Source organism: Camelus dromedarius, chromosome 26 (genome assembly GCF_036321535.1).
Source record: "Camelus dromedarius isolate mCamDro1 chromosome 26, mCamDro1.pat, whole genome shotgun sequence".
NCBI lineage: Eukaryota > Metazoa > Chordata > Mammalia > Artiodactyla > Camelidae > Camelus > Camelus dromedarius.
This window is the reverse complement of record NC_087461.1, coordinates 11,023,376-11,047,423: the sequence shown is the minus strand read 5'-3', so window position 1 is coordinate 11,047,423 and position 24,048 is coordinate 11,023,376. Positions and strand designations below refer to the sequence as shown.

At 37.9% G+C, this 24,048-nt stretch overlaps 1 protein-coding gene across 1 annotated transcript in view; it reads right to left on the bottom strand.

The window, feature by feature from the left end:
- Positions 1 to 17,488, bottom strand: part of ARMC3 (armadillo repeat containing 3) — a 73,633-nt gene extending 56,145 nt beyond the window's left edge. Inside the window, exons 1-4 of the mRNA XM_031444702.2 lie at positions 17,453 to 17,488; positions 14,248 to 14,296; positions 5,677 to 5,794; positions 881 to 1,006 (exon numbers count right to left, since the gene is read on the bottom strand). Of these exons, the coding sequence (XP_031300562.2) occupies positions 881 to 1,006; positions 5,677 to 5,794; positions 14,248 to 14,295 (292 nt within the window). The 5' untranslated portion in view covers position 14,296; positions 17,453 to 17,488. The remainder of the gene's footprint in view (positions 1 to 880; positions 1,007 to 5,676; positions 5,795 to 14,247; positions 14,297 to 17,452) is intronic.
- Between the last annotated feature and the right edge of the window lie 6,560 nt (positions 17,489 to 24,048).

Here is a 24,048-nt window from a genome sequence, read left to right as displayed (position 1 = left end):
GGAATGAGCAGCCCCTACTGTCTCACACAGGATCCCTGGTAAGTGAGCTGGGGCAGCGCAGGAAGTTAGGAGGAGGAATTTGTGCTTGTGTTTTTGCTGAGATTATGGTAAAAGGGACAAAGTAGGATGATTGTAGCCACGTACCATGGTAGAGAGAGACGGGTTTATTCCTATCAGCCTGAGTTGCATGGTAGAATTAAGTCTCCACCAAGAAAGTCATTATTATAAATAACAAGGCTTTTGTTGGCTAACTCAAAAATCCACCGTTATAACATGACAATGACTTACAAATGGAAAACATATCCTGTTCATTAGTCAGGGACTGCGTTAATTGCAGGATTTTGATCAAACTGATATTCTAATAGACATGACAGTATATTTTAACTATCATTCCACCATATTAAAATCTATGAAAATATTCAAGCAAGTGATAAGTCTGATTTAAGGGGTAAATACATGTCTAAATTTATTGTTGGCAAAATATAGCTTGCAGCTTCAAAAAAATAAATGTACCAAAACTTTTTGCTCTGGGCTTCATTTACAATGACATATACATGAAATATAACTGACAAATTACATTATCCTAACTCAAGAAAAAACTATTTTAATTTTAAGAGACAATGATTGCTCTCCTAACTTGTAAGACCAGAACATACTACATCACTAACCCTGAGAGTTTTTGCATGGATAAATGTGCACATATTTTTATATTTAAAAATATCCCTTAAAATATGAAATCATACATTATATGTATTTAACTTTTTTGTGAACATTAAGGTCAGTTTAAATAAAATTAAAACAGACCCCTTAGAGTTAAATTTGAAAGAAAGATAATGCGTTACATGAGATTATTTGATTAGTTTTAAAAGAGGATGCTTACTATTAGAAGTCAGGATTCCAAATATCATAGTGGCGTTTCTTCTCACAATTTTGTCTTCATGAGTAAGCAGCTTAGTTAAAGGTTCCACACCTCCAAGTTCAAGGAGGGTTGCTTTGTTTTCCTCACCTGAAATAAAATCATACATGGATAGCAGTACCATCAAAATTCTTCTCTGTGTCATTCCAATTTCTGATTTGCCATTTGCCTTTCACATTCCTCTGCTTCCAAGTGTGTTTCTCTTAGAATAAACTTTAGAGCACAGGTATCCTGAACATTTGCTGCTCTTCCATCTCCAAATGATTACAAAGCTGGCTCCCTCTTGTCATTTGGTTCTGAGACCACATTGCACCTTCTGAGAGGTCTCCTCTGACCACCCTACCTAACGTCATCACTACATCCCAGGCTTTCTGATCTCTCTTTATCCTGCTTTATTTTCTTCATACCACTTAACGACTTCTGTGCATTACTTGCTTACTCCCCTGTAATTTAACCTTCCATGAACACAGATACCCTGTCTGTTCTATTCTCTCATAACCTCAGTGCCTAGCACAGTGCCGGGCATGTAATAATGGGCACTCAATCATACTTACTTGCATAATTAATTACAAAAATTAACACACATAGTCCCCACTTCAAGTTAAAGCATGTGTGATGGAGTTTAGAGGGCTCATTTTTCTCCTGATGGGTTTGCCTGCAGCCAGCAGGGAGGTGCATGCACAGAGGAGAGTCATCCGGGTCACTGGAGACTCCTTAGTTCTGGCAAAAAAAGCCCCAGAACCAGATTATTGAGGCTGAAGTTGAGCCTAACTGTAGAAGCAGTTTATCCATATCCTGATAAGTGAGGTGTCATTCTGCAAAGTATGGAATAATGTTTAGGTCCTGATTAATTTCAGCTTTTCAATTTCACTGGCTATGAAAATACAGATTTCACTTCAAAATTAATTTAGGAGTATAATAAAGTCTTTTAAACTTTTTCGCCTCAGTTTTCTCATAAAATTAAAATATTTTGTACTTAAAGTTATAGGTTCATTCTGATAACACAGTTCTCAAAACACAGACTGTTACCTTCCCATGGAATTGCCCTGTATCTAAGTGGTTAAATCTGTCACTTGATAAGAATATGCTGATATATGCATTGCTGACTATTACAGACGTCCTTCTCAGATCTTCCATATTATTTGCATTTTATTGGAGTTCTAAAAGTTAATTTCTTGGATGAAAATATTTTGTAAAATAAACTTTAAGGATAAATTTTAGGATACTTAAATAAATGGTGGCTTCATAGAATAGAGAAATATTCCTTCTTTTTCAATTTTCTAAAACAGTTTGTGTATAACTGGTATTATTTCTTCCGTAAGTGTTTGGTATAATTCAGCAGTGAGAACATCTGGACCTGAAGGATTTTTTTTGAGGTTTTTAACTACAGATTTCCATTTCTGTAATAGATAAGGGGTTTTTTTAGGCTATCTGTTTTTTCTTTGTGAGCTTTGAGAGTTTGTGCCTTAAAATGAATTTGCTCAATTCATCTAAGTTGTAGAATTTATTGGCATCAAATTGTTCATAATATTCATATTATCCTTTTAGTATCTGTAGATCTGTAATGATGTGCCCTCTCTCATTCTTCATCTCAATAACTTGTCTTCTCTCTTTTTATTTATCAGTCTGGCTAGAGGTTTTATTATTCTTATCGATCTCAAAAATCCAGCTTTCCATTTCATTGCTTTTGTCCATTCTTTTTCCATTCTCTGTTTCATTGATTTCTATCCTTATTACCAATGACTGGGTTTAATTTGTTCTTCTCTTTCTATTTTCTTAAAGTGGAAGCTGAGGTCATTGATTTGAGAGATGTTGTTTTCTAACAGGCATTTAGTGCAATATATAAATTTCTCTCTAAATACTCTTTTAGTAGCATCCTACACATCTTTATATGCTGTGTTTTCATTTTCAATGTAGATTTTCCTTTTGACTTTCATGCATAGGTTACTTGAAGTGTGTTATCTAATTTCTAGTGATTGTCCAGAGTTCTTCATGTTATTGACTTTTACCTCAATTCTAATGTGGCATAGTGTATATTTTGTATGACTAGAATTCTTTTAAACTTATTAAGTCTTGTTTTATGGCCCTTTTTCCAAGTCTTGTACGTACTTGAAAAGAATGTATATACTCTGTTGCTCTTGGAGTGTTCTATAAATATAAATTAGGTTAAATGCACTTATATTGCTATTCAAATCTATTATATCCTTACAGATTTACTGTCTAGTGGTTCTTTCATTTATTGAGAGAAGAGTGTCAAAATCCTCAGCTATACTTGTGGGTGTCGATTTCTCTTTGCATTTCCAGCTTCATGGATTTTGAAGGTCTGACATTAAGTACATAACTGTTTAGGACTTTTCATAGCATCTTAATTAACTGACCCCTTTATTATTATCATAACATGGCCATCTTTACCTCTGATACTGCTCTTTTCTCTATTTGTGCGATACTAATACAGCCCCTCCAGCTTTCTTTTGATGAACACTGGCTAGCATAGGGTATCCTTTTTTCACCCTTTTATTTTCAAGTTATTTGTGTCATTATATTCTAAGTGCGTTTTTTGAAGTGTAGCTTGGTGAGCACCAGGCATCTTTTCATCTAATCCTGTTGGGTGCTTTGTCTGACTCTGACTAGTCCCCACATACGGACATGTGAATCAAGCTGAACACTTGAGTGGAACCCTTTACAGATCTCCTGAGTTCTCTCTGTGTGCAACTCTTTCCTCTCTGTTACTCTGTCCTGAAAACTCTTGCAGCCTTTGTCTCTTGCTGCCTGGATTTTCAGATCTATCGTCTCAACTCAGAGGGTCCACCACAGGTTGCGCCTTCCCATGCTGTGCTGTGGCCTGGAAACTCTCTGAAATCAGCAAACTGGGGATAATCAGGGGACATGTTTCCTTTCTCTCCTGTCTCTCAACAGTTGCGCTCCTTCATTGCCTGGTATTCAGCATTTTGCTAACTTGTATTTCACATGTTTTCTGTTTTCTTAGTTGTTCTGGGCAGGAGTGTAAATTTGGCCCCTTACTCCATCTTGGCCAGAAGGCAAATCCCCATCATTTAAGAGAATATTTCAGAAAATACTGCTGATAGAGAACACCAGACTTATAATTATTTGTTTTGATTTAGTAGTTTCTAATTTCAGTTGATTTCATGTAATGTACATGCTTACCTATTTCTTTAAATCCTGTCACATAAAAAGAGATGACGCCTGATGACTCTGTAAAGCTGAGCGGGACTCATGCTGCTATACAGATGCATGATCCAATGTCTCCCTGAAATTTGACCCTGTAGTCTACACAATCTGCTGGTGAGTCAGACCTTCCAGCAGCACCCTGGTTTTTTTCAGAATTCTTAGTGATGACTAAAGAGGTGATGGTGGTAATTAGCCAGGTGAGCATTTTACCATTTGCTAATTGAATGATTTGTTGTTCTCTCATACAAGTCACTAAAGCAATGTTTCAAGTATCATTTCTTTAAAATCAAATTGCTCCCATCTTAGCTTAAAAAGATCTTGTTAGAAATACCAAGTTATGCTGAACTCTTCAAATATTTCCACTTACATTGTTACATAGTATAGTAAAGGTCTACTTTTATCACCACTCAGAATGAACTAAACCTTTCAATAGAATCTAATGTGTAATATTTACAATGTTTTAGTAAACTTTATATTTTACAACGATTTTAATTTTACAGAAAAATTTCAGAGATAATACAGATATTTCCCACACCCAGTGACCCCTGTCATTAACACTTTACATTAGAAGGGGCATTTGATGCAATTAATGAACCAATATTGATATATTCTTATTAATGAAATTCCATAGTTTATTCAGATTTCCTTACTTCTAGCCTAATGTTCTTTCTCTGCTCCAGGACCCTATCTGGGACCCTACATGACATTTCATCATTGTGTGTCCTCAGCTCCTCTTGGCTGTGACAGTTTCTCAGATGTTTCTGTTTTTTGATAGCTGTGACAGTTTTGAGGACTACCATTTAGGTCATTGTAGAATGTCTCTGAGTTGGAATTTGTTTGATTTATTAAAAAATCATATTTGGACTGGGGTTATAGCTTTAGGGGGAAAATAACACAGAAGTAAAGTGTCATTTTCATTGTCAATGTCATGTCAAGGGCACCTATTATTAAATGACGTATCCCTGTGGCTGTTGATTTTGATCAACCGGTCAGGCTTCTATGCTAGAAACTTACTTTCTTCCCGCTGTGCCCGTGTTGCACTCTTTGGGAAGATGTCACTACACACAGCCCCTAAAAAGTGGGAAGTTACATCCTACTTCCTTGAAGGACTAGTATCTACCTAAATTGGCTTCCTTCTGCCTTGGAGATTTGTCTTTTCTCTCCCATTTGTTTACTTACTCAATCATTTATCCATGTAGATTCACAGATGTTTATTTTCTTCTTTGGGTTATAATCTAATTCTTCCCTTCCCTTCCCTCTTTCCTTTCCTTTCCCTTCCTTCCTTTCTTTTCTCAAATTGTTCCAGCTTTGATCCTTGGGAGTTCTTTCAGCTCCTGTGTCATTTACAATTTTTTAAACTGCAGTGAAACCTTCAAAATGATTGTTCTATCCAGTGACTACATTACAGGTGGGGAGATATAGTACTTCCAGGTAATGCATTAAATGGTAGTCTGGTTGTTTGAAAGAATTCATCTGACAGAAAGTTAAAGGCTAGGGAGAAAAGGGTCCCTAATGTGGTAAATATTTTAAGAAGTTAATGAAATAGAAAGGTAAACTGAAAAAATCCAAACCTTTTAAAGCAAATCTATAAATGGCTTCACACACATCAGCCAAAACTTCTTCTTCTGGGGAATTAAGCAATAACATCACCGTGGCTGCATTTTTGCTTTCAATTGTTAATGGATCAAACTGAAATGCAGAGAGAAAAACATCAGAGTCACACATGAGCTTTAAAATGCACGTAAAACATGAATGATGTCTGGAAACTTAAAGAGAATATAATCTTATAAAAAAAGAATGTGGTCATTGCCCACAAAGTGCACTGTGGAGTTTTTATTTAAAAAACATTACTGATAGACAGTTGTCGACATTGGTGGCACTGGAATTCCTGAGGTATGGAGGGAGAAGCAAAGCATTCTAGAATCTGGCAGGTGCAGTTTCTCAGTTTAGTCAGGCAGAATCAAACAAGTTACTTAAGCTGCTAGAATTTCAGTTTCCTTCTTTGAATAACAGGTATAATAATACCTATCGCAAAGGGTTAAGGAGAGGATTAGGGATCATCATATACGTAAAGCACTTAGCACATTGTCTGGCACATGCTAGCTGCTCATTAAATAACATGTATTAGTGTAATTCTTAGTCAATACACAAGAATCCTTATGAACCTGTATATACTCAATGCCCTGAGAGTCTCAGGGAAGAGTACCTGCTTTCCAACCACTACACCCTTTCTGGGAAAGCAGGAATTACATGTGTGAAACAACTAGAAAGCAAAAGGAAACAGTGTATGAAACCATGCAAAACAGGTAAAATCTAGAACAGGGGAAAAGGCAATGCAGTATAAAGAAAAAGTAGAGGACTCTATGAAGACGTGTATCCTGCTGTGAGGTCTTGAGCATTCATGTGTAGCTGAAATGAACAATAACAAACTCATGGCCCCTCTGGGCTTTTTTGGGTCAAAGAGAAAACAAATTATTACACTATTTTTCTTCCATTTCCAGAGACTGTAAAAGAGGAATTTCTGCTTATACTAAAGGAAAAAAATTGAATTTCAGAGCATTAGCTGGTTCTTTGTGTTGACTCTTCTAAATGGACACCGTAATGTGTTTTGGAATATAACAGAAAGTTGATGTCCAGTTTTAGATGGAGAATTAGATTACTCTGAGTAAGGAGACATAATTGTGTGAGGCTAGAAGAGTGAAGACAGAGAGGATGGCAGTAAGCAGTGACCTGAAAGGACACGGCTGGGATGGAAATACCCCTTAAAGGGAAGATGGCTGTTGGGTTTTAGGACAGAATGATCAAACACCCAAACTGAAGCCGTTGTTTGTGCTTCTGTATTAGCAGCTGTAAGAGTTGCAAAAGTCTCCAGCCTTTTATGCTGGAGAGGCTGTGGAGAAAAGGGAACCCTCCTACACTGCTGGTGGGAAGGCAGTTTGGTGCAGCCACTGCGGAAAACACTATGGAGATTCCTCAAAAGACTAGGAATAGACTCACCATATGACCCAGGAATCCCACTCCTGGGCATATATCCAGAAGGAACTGTACTTCAAAAAGACACCTGCACCCCAATGTTCATAGCAGCACTATTTACAATAGCCCAGACATGGAAACAGCCTAAATGTCCAACAACAGATGACTGGATAAAGAAGAGGTGGTATATTTATACAATGGAATACTACTCAGCCATAAAAACCAACAACATAAAGCCATTTGCAGCAACATGGATGCTCCTGGAGAATGTCATTCTAAATGAAGTAAGCCAGAAAGAGAAAGAAAAATACCATATGAGATCACTCGTATGTGAAATCTAAAAAAAATAAAATAAATACAAAACAGAAACAGACTCATAGACATAGAATACAAACTTGCGGTTGCCAAGGTGGCGGGGGTGGGAAGGGATAGACTGGGATTTCAAAATGCAGAATAGATAAACAGGATTATACTGTATAGCACAGGGAAATATATACAAGATCTTGTGGTAGCTCACGGTGAAAAAAAAAGGTGACAATGAATAGATGTATGTTCATGTACAACTGAAAAATTGTGCTCTACACTGGAATTTGACACAACATTGTAAAATGACTATTACTCAATAAAAAAAAAAGTTTAAAAAAAAGTCTCAAGCCTTTTAGACTCTTTTCTGGGGAGCCAGATCTTCAGTAAAAGTCTTCCATGCCCCAAGCTTGTGACACTTATGGGTTCCAGTGATGGGAACCGCTGAGAAAAAGTGGCCTCTGGGAAAGCCCAGGGCAATGGCTGGGATGGTGTCTCCAACACTGAACAGGAGAGCAAAAGGACCTGGAAATCCACAGAAATTTTCAGGAAGAACTTCTAAAAGTATTCGGGGATGGAGGCTTGAGAATCACCTAAGCTAGGTATTAAAGGGTAACCCCAGAATGCCAGAGGACGTGGAGTCATCTGGGTGACACATATGACTCAGTAACCACATCTTTTTTAATCTGAAAAATTAGGGAGTTGGATTATATCTCTTAGATCTCTTCTGGGTATAAAATTCTAGGATTCCATGAGGTACAAGAACATATATGGCAGAGATAATAAATGTTGTGCTGGGGGAGGGGAGATTCATTTGAACTGGGGTAAATGGAGAAAGGGCCGTGGAGGTGGTAGAATTTTAGATGTGATTTGAAGAATGGATACAACGGGATGGGTTGAGATAAAGAAGAAAGATATTCAAATGGGGGGAACCACATCAGGAAGGTTTAAAATGGGAATGAATGTTGTGTTTATGGTGAATAAAATAGGAGCTTGACTAAGTAGAAGATACGTGATAGGAAGCAAAAGTATTATTGAAAAATAAGGAAAGGTCAGGCCTCAGCAAATGACCTAGATCCTCCCTTCACCAACCCTCTATTGAGGAAAATCAACAAAGTTGAAAGGGAAAGAATTGTGATCCAAGAAATTTACACCTTACTAAGTCATCATTCATATGTGAAAACGACATGTTCAGGCATTCACATGCTCAACAAGTATATCAACTGTGCACTCAAACAAATTCCTGGGAAAATACTACAGCCAAGATTGGGGAGGACAAAATATAAAAACAATAGTGGGGAATCAATAAATGTGGTAAAACTGATAGTTAAACTGAATGATAATGATGGTCTGAATCACAGCATAATTCTTAAGAAAGGATTTCCTAAGTTATGACACATGGTATGGAAAAAAAAGTTAATAATGACTTAGAATTGAAATTCTAGATTATTTCAACAAAACCCAGGGAAATTTTCATTGATTTTATCACTCCCTAAATTATATTGTTGTTAGCTGGCTGTTTCCCCCACTAGAATGAAAGCTGCCTCGAGGCCTGATCTGTATGCCCCAGATGCAGAAGAACACTTGCATGTGGTATGCACTCAGCGTCTATCCAATAAATGGACGGCTTTCTTCAGGCAAAGGACTATGTTATGTGTCGTCGATCTCCATTACCTGGAATAACACCCGGGATGTGGAAATACTCAAAATGTCTATAAGGGACTGTATGAAAGTGCCTCTGGAAACTTCTTTTTTATGTGGCCTTGAAGTGCCTTCACTGTCCTACTATCTATTAATGCCAGAGAAGATTCTGAATCTCAGGTTCACGAAGCCATCAGTGGGCTCCAGGGACACACTGCCTCTCTGAAATTGCATGCAGAACGTTTGGTGTGCATTCTGTGGTGAGAGAGTCTGCAGTCACCACCCTACCCTCATAAGGCCCGGTGACCCCCCTGACCAAACCCTTGAGAATCCCAGTCTTCGATCACCTTTTCCACTTAAGACAATTTCCCTAGCATTCTGGCTGGTTACCGTCCCTTCCATTTTAGAACTTTCACTTGAAAGACTTCTGATATTTCAAGATTTTTAAAGCTGATTTTACAAGCATGGGAATAAATATACTCTGTTGAAGCATATAGATTTGTCGTGATCTCCACAGAATGGCTACACTTCTCAAAGGAGCACGGTACGTGAAAATACACTTGAACAAAAACTATGGTAAGGATCTTTGCATCCTCTGTCAGTGGTTTAGAAGACATTTCAGAATGTTGCCAGATCTTCTGGTCATCCTTAAGAAAAAGGTGATGGGGGTACAAGAAGCTTAAAGGGAAGAGGAAAACCATGTGAGAGTTATAATCCTAAGAGCTGTCCCAGGAGGAGGAATACCAGTGCTTGGCAGACAGTGGAGACATTGGCATGACATCTGTTTTCCCCACAGAGCCTGCAGCATTATAGTAATTTTTTATTAAAAAAGGCACCGAGAATAAAATGATAGCTGTAACAGAATGCCACATGACTAAATAAATAATACTGGGCTGTAATTACATATCCCATCTGCTTTCCCGTGAGGAATTCACAGTCAGCCACCAACAGGCTGGTTGTGAAATTATAATTTCGTGCTCCGTGCAGAATAAATAATGAACCAAAATTATTGAGAAAGAGAATGAAAGAAAGGAAAGGCGTTTTGGCTGAGCTTTGAATTTTAAGCTCTATCAATTAGAGGAGCCAGAGACTTGTAGGGATACTTTCCTACCTCTGTTAAGGAAATAAGACTGTCTGGAATAAAGTTGCCCAGCAGAACTTCAGTGATGGAAGTGTTTCGATTCTGCGTGTCCGAAAGGGCACACACAATCCCCATGTGGCTCATGGGCGCTTGAAGTGTAACTAATGCGACTGAGGAACTGAATTTTTCAATTTATTTTTTATTGTTGATTTTAACTGATATAATTTTAGTTATTTTTAATGTAAATCACCACATGTGTCTAGTGGCTACTGTATTAGACAGCACAGGTCTAAAAGAATGTAAAATTACAGAGCTGAATTCAGCAGAAACAGGTGAATCATGACAGTTGGAGTGATTTTTATGCTGCTGGTAAGTGCAAATAAAAGGCTCTTCTGATTTCTGTTGGAATGTGTTTACCAAGTCACTGTTCTCTGATCACAGGGAGCCAACTGAACAGGAAAAGAGACAGATAAACAGAAGGAAGTAGACTGCACCACTCTAGTATGAATCTTTGGTACAGACTCTCTAGACAGCCGTTAAAATCTGCAAAAGGGTAAAAGTTAAAATGGAAACAGCTAAAATGAACTCTAGTTTGCTTTACAGCCTTAACAGGAACCGCAGATTTTTTCTGAGCAAGTTCAGTAAGCTGACATTTATTTATACAGCTTTGTATATGTGTTATTTATGAATTTATACTATATTTTATTAATTCATGTTGTATCATTATCTGTGATGAGGGAGAAAGATGGGGGAAAGTCCCTGTGACATTTCATTGCTAGAAAAAAAGTCTATGACAGAGTTCAAGGTTGAGTTCTAAGGCTGCTGAAAGGGGTCAGGAAGAAACAAGCCCCGGGAGACATCCAACTCAGGGTCTGGTTGCCCACATGAGGGAGCAGTTACGCTATTGCCTGTTCCTCTGATTTACCGCTCACCGTGCTTGGCTCCCGTATGCACTTAACAAGGAAGAAAAGGTACTGAACTATTAACATAAATTTTCAGTTAACCTGATACAGAATCACTAAGATTCCAGAGCCAAATCGTAGCCTCTTGTGAGTTTAGATACTGTGGATTTATCCACTGAAGTTCATTTGCCTCTGAGATATAAGGGAATAAAATTTCCATACTCTTAAACTCGAAGACCTGACCATGAATCATGATGGACGTGCTCTATGTCTCTGGGAATTTAGCCACTAAAGTCAAGACCATCAGCTGGTCTTTGACAGCTGGTATCCCTGCCTCCTTTGACAGTTCTCATTCAAACATCTATAGTTTTGGAGAATGATGAACAGCACCCTTAACTACAACATTAATAATAACATTTTCAAAGTTCTTATCTAATGCCAGGCACTGTTCTAAGCATCTTTCATTAACTGAATCTTGCCTCACTGCTGTGAGTGGGTGTGACATGGACAGCCTATGAAGTGGACATCATTACACCCTCCCTGGGGAATACAGAGGTGAGGAGATTCACCCCAGATCATAGACGGTGGGTGATGAAGTAAGGGTTCAGACTCAGACAGCATAAATCTGAAGCCCATACGCTTAGTCACCAAATCTTGCTTTACACTAAACATTACCTATTAAGGTCATTTTTGTTTATAATTCTTTCATGCAGTCAATCCACAGAAAGTCTGCCTTTTATCAAAGCATCACAAAGCACCTTTCAGCCAGACTTCGAAATGATCTGGGAGAGCAGAATATAGTTGAATTGGTTGTTCAAGCCATATCTTTCCCACATCTAGGCATCTTTGTAGCTAATACTCACTTTTACAAGATGAAATGGGGAGCAAGAAACCATAAATGCCCATATTAATGTATGTTTTGACAATGAAAATACTAAGAAAAGCAAAGGGAGCTTTTTGTTTCACTCTTACCACCAAACACTCTGTTTTTCCATCCCCACTGCCCATTTTAACCACTAGATCAAAGACTAATAAAACTAAAAACCATTGGAAGCAACGTTTTAGGAAATCATCAAGAAGCAAATTGCCATTAGTCGACATGGAAAAAGTTTATTTTCTCAAGCAATTATATATATCCCTCTTTTAAATCTGGTTTTCATTTATAATTTTTACAACAAACCCTCACAGACTTTGAAGAGGTATACTTTGGGATAGATTCCAAGTTCAGATATTTTAAATTGTGCTATACTGTTTTGAAATATTAGAACGTATAAGATAGAAAAGCAGCTAGATATTTCAATACTACTCTATCAGCTTTATTAACGTAAAATCAGAGTAGGGGAAGGATGGAAGGACCCTGGGGAAAGGTGATAGTCGGGGACCATTGGTAACTGTCACACCTGCCTTTGGCTGCCCTCAAGGTTGCTGCTGTGACCTTAAGAAGCAAGAGCTAGATTTTTGTTAACTTGAATTGTTTCTTAAGTCCTTGGTGTGCCCCTCTGGTATTGTACAGAGGACAATACCAGCGAGACATTATAAAATTATGGAAAGTGTATTAGATAAGTCTATCTATTGTTTAATAGTCCCTTAATTCTAATTTTGATCAGAAAGTGTTTGTCACCAAGTACTGTGTTCATGATGCCACTTGCTGGTAATAAGGTGTCAATAATGCTATTTTGCAGCAAAAAGAGGGGTAATGCAAACCAGGTGCAGTGAAGAAATAAAAGAATTTAGAACATTTTAGGAGTATGTCCAAAGGAGAGCAGCCAGATTGATGAAATCTATCAAGAGACTATCTCTGCAAAGCTTTCCGAGACCTGGGCAGACAGGTCTTCTGCAGCCTTTGTCTCCAGCTGTATTGAAGGATCATACATAAGTTATACAGGGGTGTGCGTGTGTGTAGCAGCAACTAAAGGATTCCCAAGATAGCAGATCTTACTTACTGAGTGTTTACTATGTGCCAGGCATTGTGAAACTTCATGTGCTCTATTTCATTGTAATTCATAGAATAACCGAAACAAGCTGGACATTACAATTCTCATTTAAGAGATTTTTTTTTAAGGTGAAATACCTTGGCCAAATTTGGCCACGTAGCATTGGTGGTATAGCGGTTAGCATAGCTGCCTTCCAAATTTGGCCACGTCACCAAAATAACAGTGTTTACCAGGGGCAGACCTGGGACGGAGCTCACATTTGTAGCCACTGTGTTCTAGTTGCTGTCGGGAAGATTCCTGCACTAAGCTCAGGTTCCTTCAAACTGTAAAATCCTGTGAGTATGCTGACTGTACACGTTTTTTTTTTCCTACTCCCATCTTAAAGAAAAACTACATCAAATGTCTGTTTCAAAATGTTTCTAAATTGAAAACTGTCTAAGGACATTTCCATTTTTAACACTACCTTTCAGTAGTTCATAAACTTTAAGGACAGAAGATAGAATACTGCTTTCATTTTTTGATAGCTTTTTAATTCAGATATTGTGATTGTATTCCCATGCTATCAAACATTCAGTGATCTTTTATTTTATCAAAATAGAATAATTTATTTAACTAAGTTTTTTATTATAAAACATTTTTGTTATTTCTAATTTTTTACTTCTATAATCACTACTGCTATGGAAATAATTTTTTGTATGATCCATGCTTATTTACCATGATGATTTTAAATTATCTTGCATCTTCTAAAACCACCTTGTCCCAAATAGCCAACCTACTGAACATTAAGTTTGTGTTGTGGGGAATGCATTATTCAAGCATTTGAAAGAGAAAAAGGTGATGAACACAGACTTTTCTCTCCATAGAATTGGAAAATACAGGACTCGTGATGTCCAAATGGTCATCTTCAGACAACTCTACAGACATATCCAATAGCTACAGCATAACTTCCAGTCATTTTAAAAACTTCAGTTGGATAATGAACATTAGTGAGAGACTGGCAAGTGTAAATTTAAAGTATTTGAAAGAACAAACCAAAACTATTTGTTCATTAACTAGGCTTATAAACATGCCATCCACATAACTGGAAAAGCTAATAATTACTCTCTAATTGCACTAATTATGTAATGACAACGTTGTAAATGTTTGTTTATATTATGTTAGATTTCTCTGACTAATCTTATCATTAGTCAGACTTTGGACTTCTGCCACTGTGCACTCATGTATACACTGGAACATGCCAAACTGTTTGAACAATTTATTTTAAAACTGGTTGTTAATGTCCTGCTAGTATTCAAATCAGAAACTTACCACATCCTTGGGAGGGGGCTCTGCTTCCTTCTTTGTCTTTTTACCCATTCTGGAAAAAGATGCCACAAATGATTAAAATGTCATTTGTACATTGTATATGCACAAATCTCTCAGTTACCTATGTCCCTGGGAGGAAATGTACTTCCCCCTCTAAATTTCACCCTAAGAAGAGGCCATGCAATACATATAGAAATTATTCCACATGTACAAATATGTTACCTACATCCCAAACGTCACAATTTTAAAGGAACTTATTGATAAGATTGTTGGGCATTAGTCCTGCCTTGCAGTTTGGAAAGGAGACTAGATTAATGATGTAAATTTTACCGACATGACAGGTAATGGTTTATCATTCTTATAGCCCACTTAAGTAGGGCTTGGGAGACTAAATCCAAACCACTTTTGAGATTTTCAGGAACGTTCTGCCACCAAGGGAGGGATTCTTATCTGCTTTCTGGCACTCATCTATCCCAAACACCTAGGACAGTGTCTGGACATAGTAGACATTTGATATTTTTAAAAATCATTAACTCTGTTTTTCCTGGCAGTAATTACTTTCTGAATGGTATCCAAGATCTACCAAGTCCAAATGAACATTTGTGTCATTTTCTCAAATAGCAAAAACTCTTCTCTAATATATTCCACTTTTCAATTAAAAAAAGTAATTGAGAATCTGAAAAGACGTATTCTAGGGAAATTGGGGTTACTTCTTGTAAAGACCCTTTCCCGTTTGCCCTTATATGTCCATGCTTAAGAAGATAAAAGCCAACAGAATAGTATAGAGTTGCTATACCACGAGGAGTAACTCCACCTGGGTAGAGAGAAGGTGTTCCAAGATGTTGGTGACTGTTAGAATAACACTAGAAATTTTTTGAGTTTTCTCCAATTAAGAGTTTGTAGGGTTATGTTTGGCATTATGGTAACCTCAAATGGTATATTCTAGTCCCAAGGAAATCCCTATAGTCTCAAGAGAAATTCTGAAAAGGAGAAAATCTTTGGAGAGAATCTACAATGTCAATGTTAGTTCAAATGGCTTCTCAAGGGACAAAAGCAACCCCAAGCGTTAGAGACACTGAACAGAAAAAAAACCACACATTCAAAGAAACTCAGTGTCTTCTGAAAGATACCTATTCCAGGTAACTAACTTCAGGTCACATAAATTTCAAGATCTTTGAGGGCCTGGGTAAGCTTACTGTGTGATGTACTACTATCTCACACTACAATATGTTAAAACATTAAAATGCATCCACATCTCCCGTTAAATATAATTTTCATAATAAAAAGTTTGGAAGCTTTGCACTTGAAATGACTTAGTTTGTACACCTGGAAATTCTTGCAAAATGAGAAAAAATTTTCAAATGTAACTTTAACATTAATAAAAACATTTAACATTAATTCTCAGATTTGCTTTTCATATTTTAGAGCCAATCTGATTTTTCAGATCTCAAATATCTTTCACAGAAATGTGAAAAGCACACAGATCTTAGACTTTGTGCTTGTAACATTTCAGGCAGACACACAGACTATTACGGACAGATGAAAATCTTTCCTATGATTTTTCTAGGAAAAAGAGATTTTATAGCTCTTTATAACCAATTCCAAGATATAGCAGCCTTTGATTTACAAAAGATTCCTTATGAATAACATTCTCGAAGCAATTAAGTTACACCTGTAGAAAGTTACTTGAGGTCATCTGATTTTCACTCAGGAATTTATTTTTCCCATTTCAGGACAGTGGTTTTGAGTGATTGCATATTGAAAAATACAGAGGCTGGAATAGATGAATCATACAGGATTACAGAGATGGAACTGGTCCTTGGCAACATTGTGGAGTGGGAAGCGTTTTGTTTGTTTTTCTCCATATTGGGAATAACAGTTAATGGGGGAGAAAATATACAGCCAACATAGATCAGGGGCAGAGAGCCCCAGAGATTACCCTAAGGGTTTTTTTTTAACTTTGTAAATTAAACATTTCACTTAAAATCAACATGATACAATTAAATTACCTTATTTTATTCTTTAAAGATTTGCTTTCCTTTAAAGCTATAGAGATGTCAAGGGAAGAAAGTGAATCCCTTTGACTTTTTGAAGCAAATAAAGTCTGTTTTCTTTGACTATTTTACCACTTGCCCATTGGTGTTTTTTTATTTTGCTAAAAATTACATCACATAAAATTTACCATTTTAAATCATTTTAAGTGTACAATTCTACGTCTACTGTACACTTAACAAAGGTATTACATTTCATTACAGAGAATTTGGAAAACAAGGAAGGGCACATGGAATTTTTTAAAAAAAATCACTCAGAAATAAGCTCAAGGAGATCATCACTATTTCTATGTAGTTCCACTTTTGTGTGTTTTCTATGCTGATTTTTACCTTCCTACCTGGATTTCTATCCCTTATTCTCAACTTCCCTTCATGGGACCATTTTCTTACTAAATTCTTAAATTAATGGACAAGTTCATGAAATCTCAGTCTCCATTTGTTGCTTCAGTCATCATCAATGGATCAATATGTCATTTAAAATATTTTAAAATCCACTATAGCCAGTCCCCTATTGTTGAGCATTGGTTTCCAGTTTTCTAGAATTGTGGACAGGCTGCAAACGAACATCCCTAGACATAAAATTTCCATCTACCTCTGCAGCATCTGTCTCTAGCAGTAAAATAACTGGTTGAAAAGGTATGAACTTCATGGCACTACACATGAAAGCAAATCTGCTTTGAACGTGCACCGTCTTGATTCTTGGAAAGGAATCTTTTCACAAGTTTACTGACCTTCCTCCTGAACGTCCAGCCTATGTGATCTTAAACGTTTTCTAATGAGATTTATTTTGAGGATAAAGGATAGAGCAATTGGGGACCCACTTTTTGAGCTGCTCACTGTGAAGTAACAGAATCTTAGACCCTAAGATCCCCACTCCAGGCCTCAGTTTTGTCACCTGTTTAAATAGGAGACGGTTGGGACACTTATATAAGAAATCCACCAGAACCCCCCTTCTAACACTGCAGGTGTTGGGCAGGACCCACAGGCCCTCACAATGTGTCCTCCCAGTCGCCCCAGATGTCCCTACCCAGACGGGGAGGGGGCACCTTCTCCTTCCCGAAGTTTTCCTGGGGCCTCTCCAAACCGCGGGGACAGCGGCGCAGCCGCCCGCCTGCTTTACCTGCCGGGAAATGCCGCCCCACAGTCTCTGCTCATACCTGACGAACCGCAACCGCCGCCCCGGCGCGCGCCTCCTGGTCCACTGTTGTGCCCGGTTGCTAGGCGACAGCGGGCCGCGCCTGCGCGCGCCTCCGCCAGGGAAGCGCGCGCTCCGCGGTCCGCAGTGTCCATTGTCCTGTCAGGGAGACACAGGTACCCGCAGGTCCGTGTGCATCCCTGTTCCTAAGTCCTGGGCTTTAGGGCAGGATAGACACTGGGAATCCTCCCCTTCTGGTCGTTGAGGGCCCGCCCTAGTGACAACTGTAAATCAGCAGGCAGTGCAGCCTCAGCGTTCGCCTCAGCAAACTCAGTGCAGGTGACTCCCAAATCATCACTTTCTGCCCGTTCTCCGCTGAGGTGCTGGCCGGCATCGCCACCTTTCCATGCACAAAGGTGTCCAGTCTGTTCCCACAGAACTTACCATGTCCCTTCAAAACCTATTCCTCTTACACCTTTCTTTCCTGTTTCTGCCCTTCTTCCCAAAAGCATGGAACATCTGTTTACCTTCCTCCTCCTCCACCCTCAACTCCAGTCAGCATTTAGTCATTGGCCCTCCACTTTTTGTCCCCTGTTTCTTCCCTCTCTTAAATTTTTACTGTCACCCTGCTCCAGGTCGTCATCTTTGGCCTTCTCGGTGATGACTTCTGTTTCTCCCTCCTTCCATTTCTTCCTTTTACCGCAGATCCACCTTCCAGAAATTACTGCTCTAGACAGGTCATTCCCATACACAAACTTCAGTGGCTTCCTAAAATGCAGTCTAAAGCCATTCGCCCTGCGCCTGTTCTATCTGTGCCAGCCCGCCGCTCCCCCACAACACAAGCCCCAGCCAAATTACTCTTCCCCTAGATTTTCCCCTGCTTCTCTCTAGATTCTCGCTCACTCTGTTCCTTTAGCATTTCGTCTATCCCACAAATATTTTTTAAGCATCTACCATTTGCCAGGTCATGTACAACTTGTACAGCTCCTGGAATATTCTTTCATTTCTGCTTATGGAAGCCCTGCTCAAATGCCATCTTCACAAAATGCTCTTTAACTTTAACAAAAAATCTCTCCCTTTCCTGATTTCCTCTCTCACTTTCTGAACTCCGTCTCGTCTCTGTTCCTGTGCGTTCCCCAGTCCTAAGAGTGTTGGGTGCTTCTTATATACAATTGCTTCTTTCATATCCTTGTATGTCCTCTTCTCACCTTTTAAATTACCTGATAAACAGCTTTATACATTGTTAACAATTCCTTAAATAAAATTGTCTGTGGTTAAATGACGTGTGATTTCTGTCTCCTGATTGGACCTTGAATAATACACGCCAGTATCTTTAGCCAGTCTCTCTCTTCCTTTCAGTATGCAAATACAATGAAGTCTCTTGTTTGCCTCATAAAAAACAAAAACAAAAACAAACTCCTTTGAATCTGTATCTCCTTCTGGCTATCATTCTATTTTTCCCTTTCTCTTCTTGACCATGAATTTCCCCCAAAGTAGCCTGCGTTTGATACTTCCACATTATTAACCTACACTTACTCTTCAAACCATAGTTTGATCCTCCCGCTAAAACTGCCCAAATCCATCGTCTACTACTTAGTGTTCATCTTTCTTGACATCACTGCTGCCAGTAACTCTCTTGATGATACCTCATTCTTGACACACCTTCCTTGCTTTGCTTGGTACCACTTACTTTTGATACTCCTACTTTCCTGACCATTATTTAAGGTCTTTTCTGTACAGTCTTAAATGTTGATATTTCCCAGTGATCTGTCCCTGGTTCTCTTGCTGTATTTGTATGCTTTTCCAGGGTGATCTTACTTATTTTTGTGACTTCAAATGCCATATATATATATATATATATGTATATATGTATATGTATATGTGTGTGTGTGTATATATATATCTTCCCACCAGACTCCAATACTGAGCTGTAGACTCATATATCCTTTTTATGGAAAGCTCCACCTGAAGGTCCACGTTACCCACCTAAACTCATCATCTTCCCAATATAAACATGTTTGTCTATTTATCAAGGGCTACCACCACTCACCTAGATACCCAAGCATGAAGTCTGACAGTCATCGTAGACCTGCTGTCCTTCATATGCAGTTATCTGGATTCCCTTAAAAGTCTCCTGAATTTATTCTCACTTTTCCATTCCCATAGCCCAGGTGCAGAATATCACCATCCTTGGCTTGATTTCATTGAACAAGTGTTCTGACAGGCCTCCCATCCTCTAGCTTTCTCCTGCTTCAGTCCGTCTTCTCCAAGATGACCCAAGTAATCTTTGTCATTTTTCTCTCTCTCTGCTGGTTGCCAGTTACTCCACCACATACATGATGAAATGCAAAAAGAGTCTTAAATTTGCATTCAAGACCTTGTTCCAGGTGACTCCTCTCTACTGCGATAACTTCTCTAATCACTTTTTTAAAAATTAGCAAACTTCTCATAGTTCTCCAGGGACACCATGATGTTTTATGCCCTTCACTCTCCTAATCAGCCTGAAAACTTATCTATTTGTCTTTCAAAATTTATTTTAATCATGATTTCCTCCAGAAAGTCTTAATTGGCTTTTCCAAACATAGTGAACATTTCTCATTTTGTGCCATCAGTGTACCTTATACCTGCTCTGTTTCTGCTTTCCTCACATGATATTGTAATTTACTTATGTGTGCATCTCTGCACCTAAATATCCTTCAAATAACTATTATTTGTTGAGTGCTTATTATGAGCCAGGCACTTGTGAACTTATTGAAATGTATCATTAACCCCCCACTGTAACCCTATAAGGTACACATGAAAAAACTGGCATAAGTAATTGGCAGTAAATGGCAGAGCCAGGACTTGAACTGTGGTCAGCTTGATTGTCATAGCCATGTTCTGATCCAACACATCATACTAGCACATTCTGAAAATACAGTGTCATAACAAATTGTAAAGAATTTTCATGAAACAATTAAAATGGCTCTTTTTATTCTTTTTTTTCCCCTGCAGACTTAGTCTTTACTGCACATGTCTAGTTTTGAGGTCCTATTTATACAGTTGGATGAGTTTTGACAAATGTTGACAGCTGTGTGACCACTACCACAATTAAGATATAGAACATTTCCATCATCCCAAATTCCCCTCATGGCCCCTTTGAAGTTGGATCTCTCCTTCCATCCCACTTCCCTGGGCACAACTGACCTATTTTCTCTCCCTTTAATTTTGCATTTTTGTGAATATCTTATCTATGGAACCACACAATACACAACCTTTTCTGTCTGGCTTCTTCAGCTTAGCATAAAGCTTTTGAGACTTGTTCATGGCATTGCGTGTATCAATAGTTTGTTTCTCTCTATTGCTGAGTAGGATTGCACTGCACGGATGTACAACATCCATTCGCTGGTTGATGGACATTTGGGTTCTTTCCAGCTTTGGACTGTTATAAATAAATCTGCTCTGAACAGTTATACACAGGTTTTTGTGTGAACATATGTTTCTCCTTCCTTGGGAAGATACCCAAGAGTGTTATTTCTGGGTCTTATGCCATGTGTATGTTTGATGTTATGAGAACTTGCCAAACTGTTTTCCAAAGGAATTATACTATTTTTGCATTCCTGTCAGCAGTGAGTCAGAGATTCAATCCCTCTATATATCCTACAACACTTGATATTGTCAGGCCTTCTAGTTTTAGTCACTCTATTGGGTGCATAGTGGTATCTCCTTCTGGTTTTAATTTGCATTTCCTCCGTGACTTATGGTGATGAGCTGATTCTCTGTACTTGTTAACCATTTCTCTACCTTCTTTTGTGAAATATCTATTCAAATATTTTTTCTACTTTTAACTGGGCTGTTTGTCTTATTTTTGAGTTGTAAGAATTTGCTATATATTCTGGATACAGGTCATTTGTCATATATATAATTTGAATTTTTTTTTCCTGCTCTAGTTCATTATAATGGAAAATGAAATTTAGAGACCATAATCTAAACACTAAGGTTGCTTATTGCTACTAGGTTGGTCATTCCTTCTAGGTCTCTCAGAAGCCTGGTGAAGCTCTGAATTCAACACACATTATAAATCAGAAATCTACAGATCCAGACTGCGGTTATAAGAGATATCACTGTGTGGCAGTCATAGGCAACCTCTGGTTCTCTAGCTGTGGCTTCTACTGGGACTTAAAATCCTCCTTTTCTGTCTCAGAACTACTAAATATAATTCGAATTAATTCACCCCTCTACATCCCTTGAAGTCCACCATACTGTACTATGGCAATCAGTCTGTCAAAACTGTCTCCAATAGGTAATTCTTTCTAGGACACCACAGGTGACTCCTCATAAGACATCCTCTCAAAGTAAGGAAATCTTCACTGTTTTCAAATTCAGTCAGATCAAACAACCAGTCCAAAGTTTACATCTTTGAGCCTCTGAGATCAGTAACCACTGCTGGTTTCAATTACTGTGTCACTTGAAGTTCCACTGCAGACAACAAAATCTGTTCTGGTTAGCAGGGAATTAGAGATTTATAACATTGCTGCAAACACTGGAGAAACAGGTTCTGGGCTAAACTTTTGGAGATGGCTTTCAAAACAGTACTGCAGAGCATAATTCACAATAGCATGACATGAAAACAACGTTAAGTGTCCAATGACAGATGACTGGATAAAGAAAATGTGTATCTATATACAAATGGAAGATTATTCAGCCATAAAAAAGAAGGGACTCCTGCCATTTATGACAGTGATGATGGGCCTGAGGGCATGATGTTTAAGTAAAATAAGTCAGACAGAGAAAGACAAATACGGTATGATCTCACTTATATGTGGAATCTAAAAGCATCAAACTCATAGAAACAGAGTAGAATGATGGTTGCCAGGGGCTGAAGGGTCAGGGGAAATGGGAAGATGTTGGTCAGAAGGTATACATTTTTAGTTATAAGATGAGTAAGTTCCAGGGATGTAATGTACAGTATGGTGATTATAGTTAACACTGCTGTATTGTACACTTACAAGTTATTACAAGAGTTGAGCTTTAGTCTTCTCACCAGAACAGTGATCACAATGACAGATGCTGGTTATGTGGGGTGAAGGGTATACCAGATACCAACCTTATTGTGGTAATCATTTTTCAATACATATATATCAAATCATCACAGTGTACACCTTAAACTTATACAATGTTATATGTAAATTTTATGTCAATACAGCTGGGGGAAAAATACTGCAGAAATGGCCAAACAAGCCAAGGAGTCAGGAGGCTTAAGTCACTTTTGTGCAGAATAATGAGGATTATCTCAAATTAGCATTTATAGTCTCCATTTGTTCTTTTCCTCCTCAACGTTTTTTTTTGTTTTTTTTTTTTTCTTTTGGTCATGGAAAAGTTATGAAGTGAAGCAGAAGTAGCTAACAAATCAGGCCAGCTCCACTCCACACAATGTATGCCTTAAAGAGAAAAAGATTTGTACTTCTTAGACCAACTGCAAGTTCAAAATAAAAATTGAAGTTCTCTTATGAAATTAGTTACACCTGTAGGAAATTAAGCTGTTTCATAGCTAAAGCCAAGACACACACACACACACACACTCATACACATACACACACTCACACAGTTGCAAAATCATTCAGTTTGACAGCTTCTGTGGAAATTGTCTATGTTTGGGACCAGCAAGGAAAAGATGTCATTTTTGAATAGCACCATAAGTAGATGCATTTCTGGCATGTGCAGTGCCTTCAAGATAACACTAATTTAGAAGATAGTTAAATCAAAAAATGATTGATGAATTTACAGACATTATAAAACATGTCCAGTGAATAGATCTGGTCACACAACCTAAAGATAAATGTTTCAAAAAAAAATTGTTTATTCAGCAAAGAGGTACCAAAACAAAGACCTTAGGATAAGATATCTAAAGTGCTAAATGAATATGTGGAAATAAATAAGATATATTAGGAACAATGCTTAAATGTGTCTTTTGATGCTTTAATTGCAGGTGAAAGGGTTTACATCCGTAGTTTGTTCCCAAAATCCTATCAGTGAAAAACTCAGTGTTTTTATTACAGAAAAATGTTGGTGTAAACGGTTCTCCACAGATCTATATTGCACAGTAAATGATAGTCTTAACATGGTGAATCCAAGACACAGTAGTCATCCCTGTTTACAGCTTTATGCAAAAATTAAGACCCAAAAAACACTCTGCCAATTGGTACCAAAGAGGATGACCAGCGAAAATTTTCTCAAGAGTTTCTGAGGTTAAAAGAATTGAAATTTTGAGTGCAAGTGTGGGTATAAATAATTCTTTGCAAATTTGAAGTTTGGCTTGTTGGCTTAAAAAAATGTGTTAACTAATATTCTGAGCATCTTAATGAACGTGGTCCAAAATTGGAAGGCCCACAGGAATTATAATAATGTGTACTGCTAACATTAATGAATTCAAAGAAAAAAATCACCACTGATGTTTAGCAGGTGTTAAAATTAGAATACTAAAAAATTAGTAAGACCAGCAGAACAATATGTTTATGCTAGAATAAAAACTTGGTTAAAAACTGGAAGTACTTAATTTGAAAACATTTTAAAAAATTCAGTATCTATTCATTATCACAAAATATTTCAGTGCTGCACTTGGCAAAGTTAAGAGAGTTT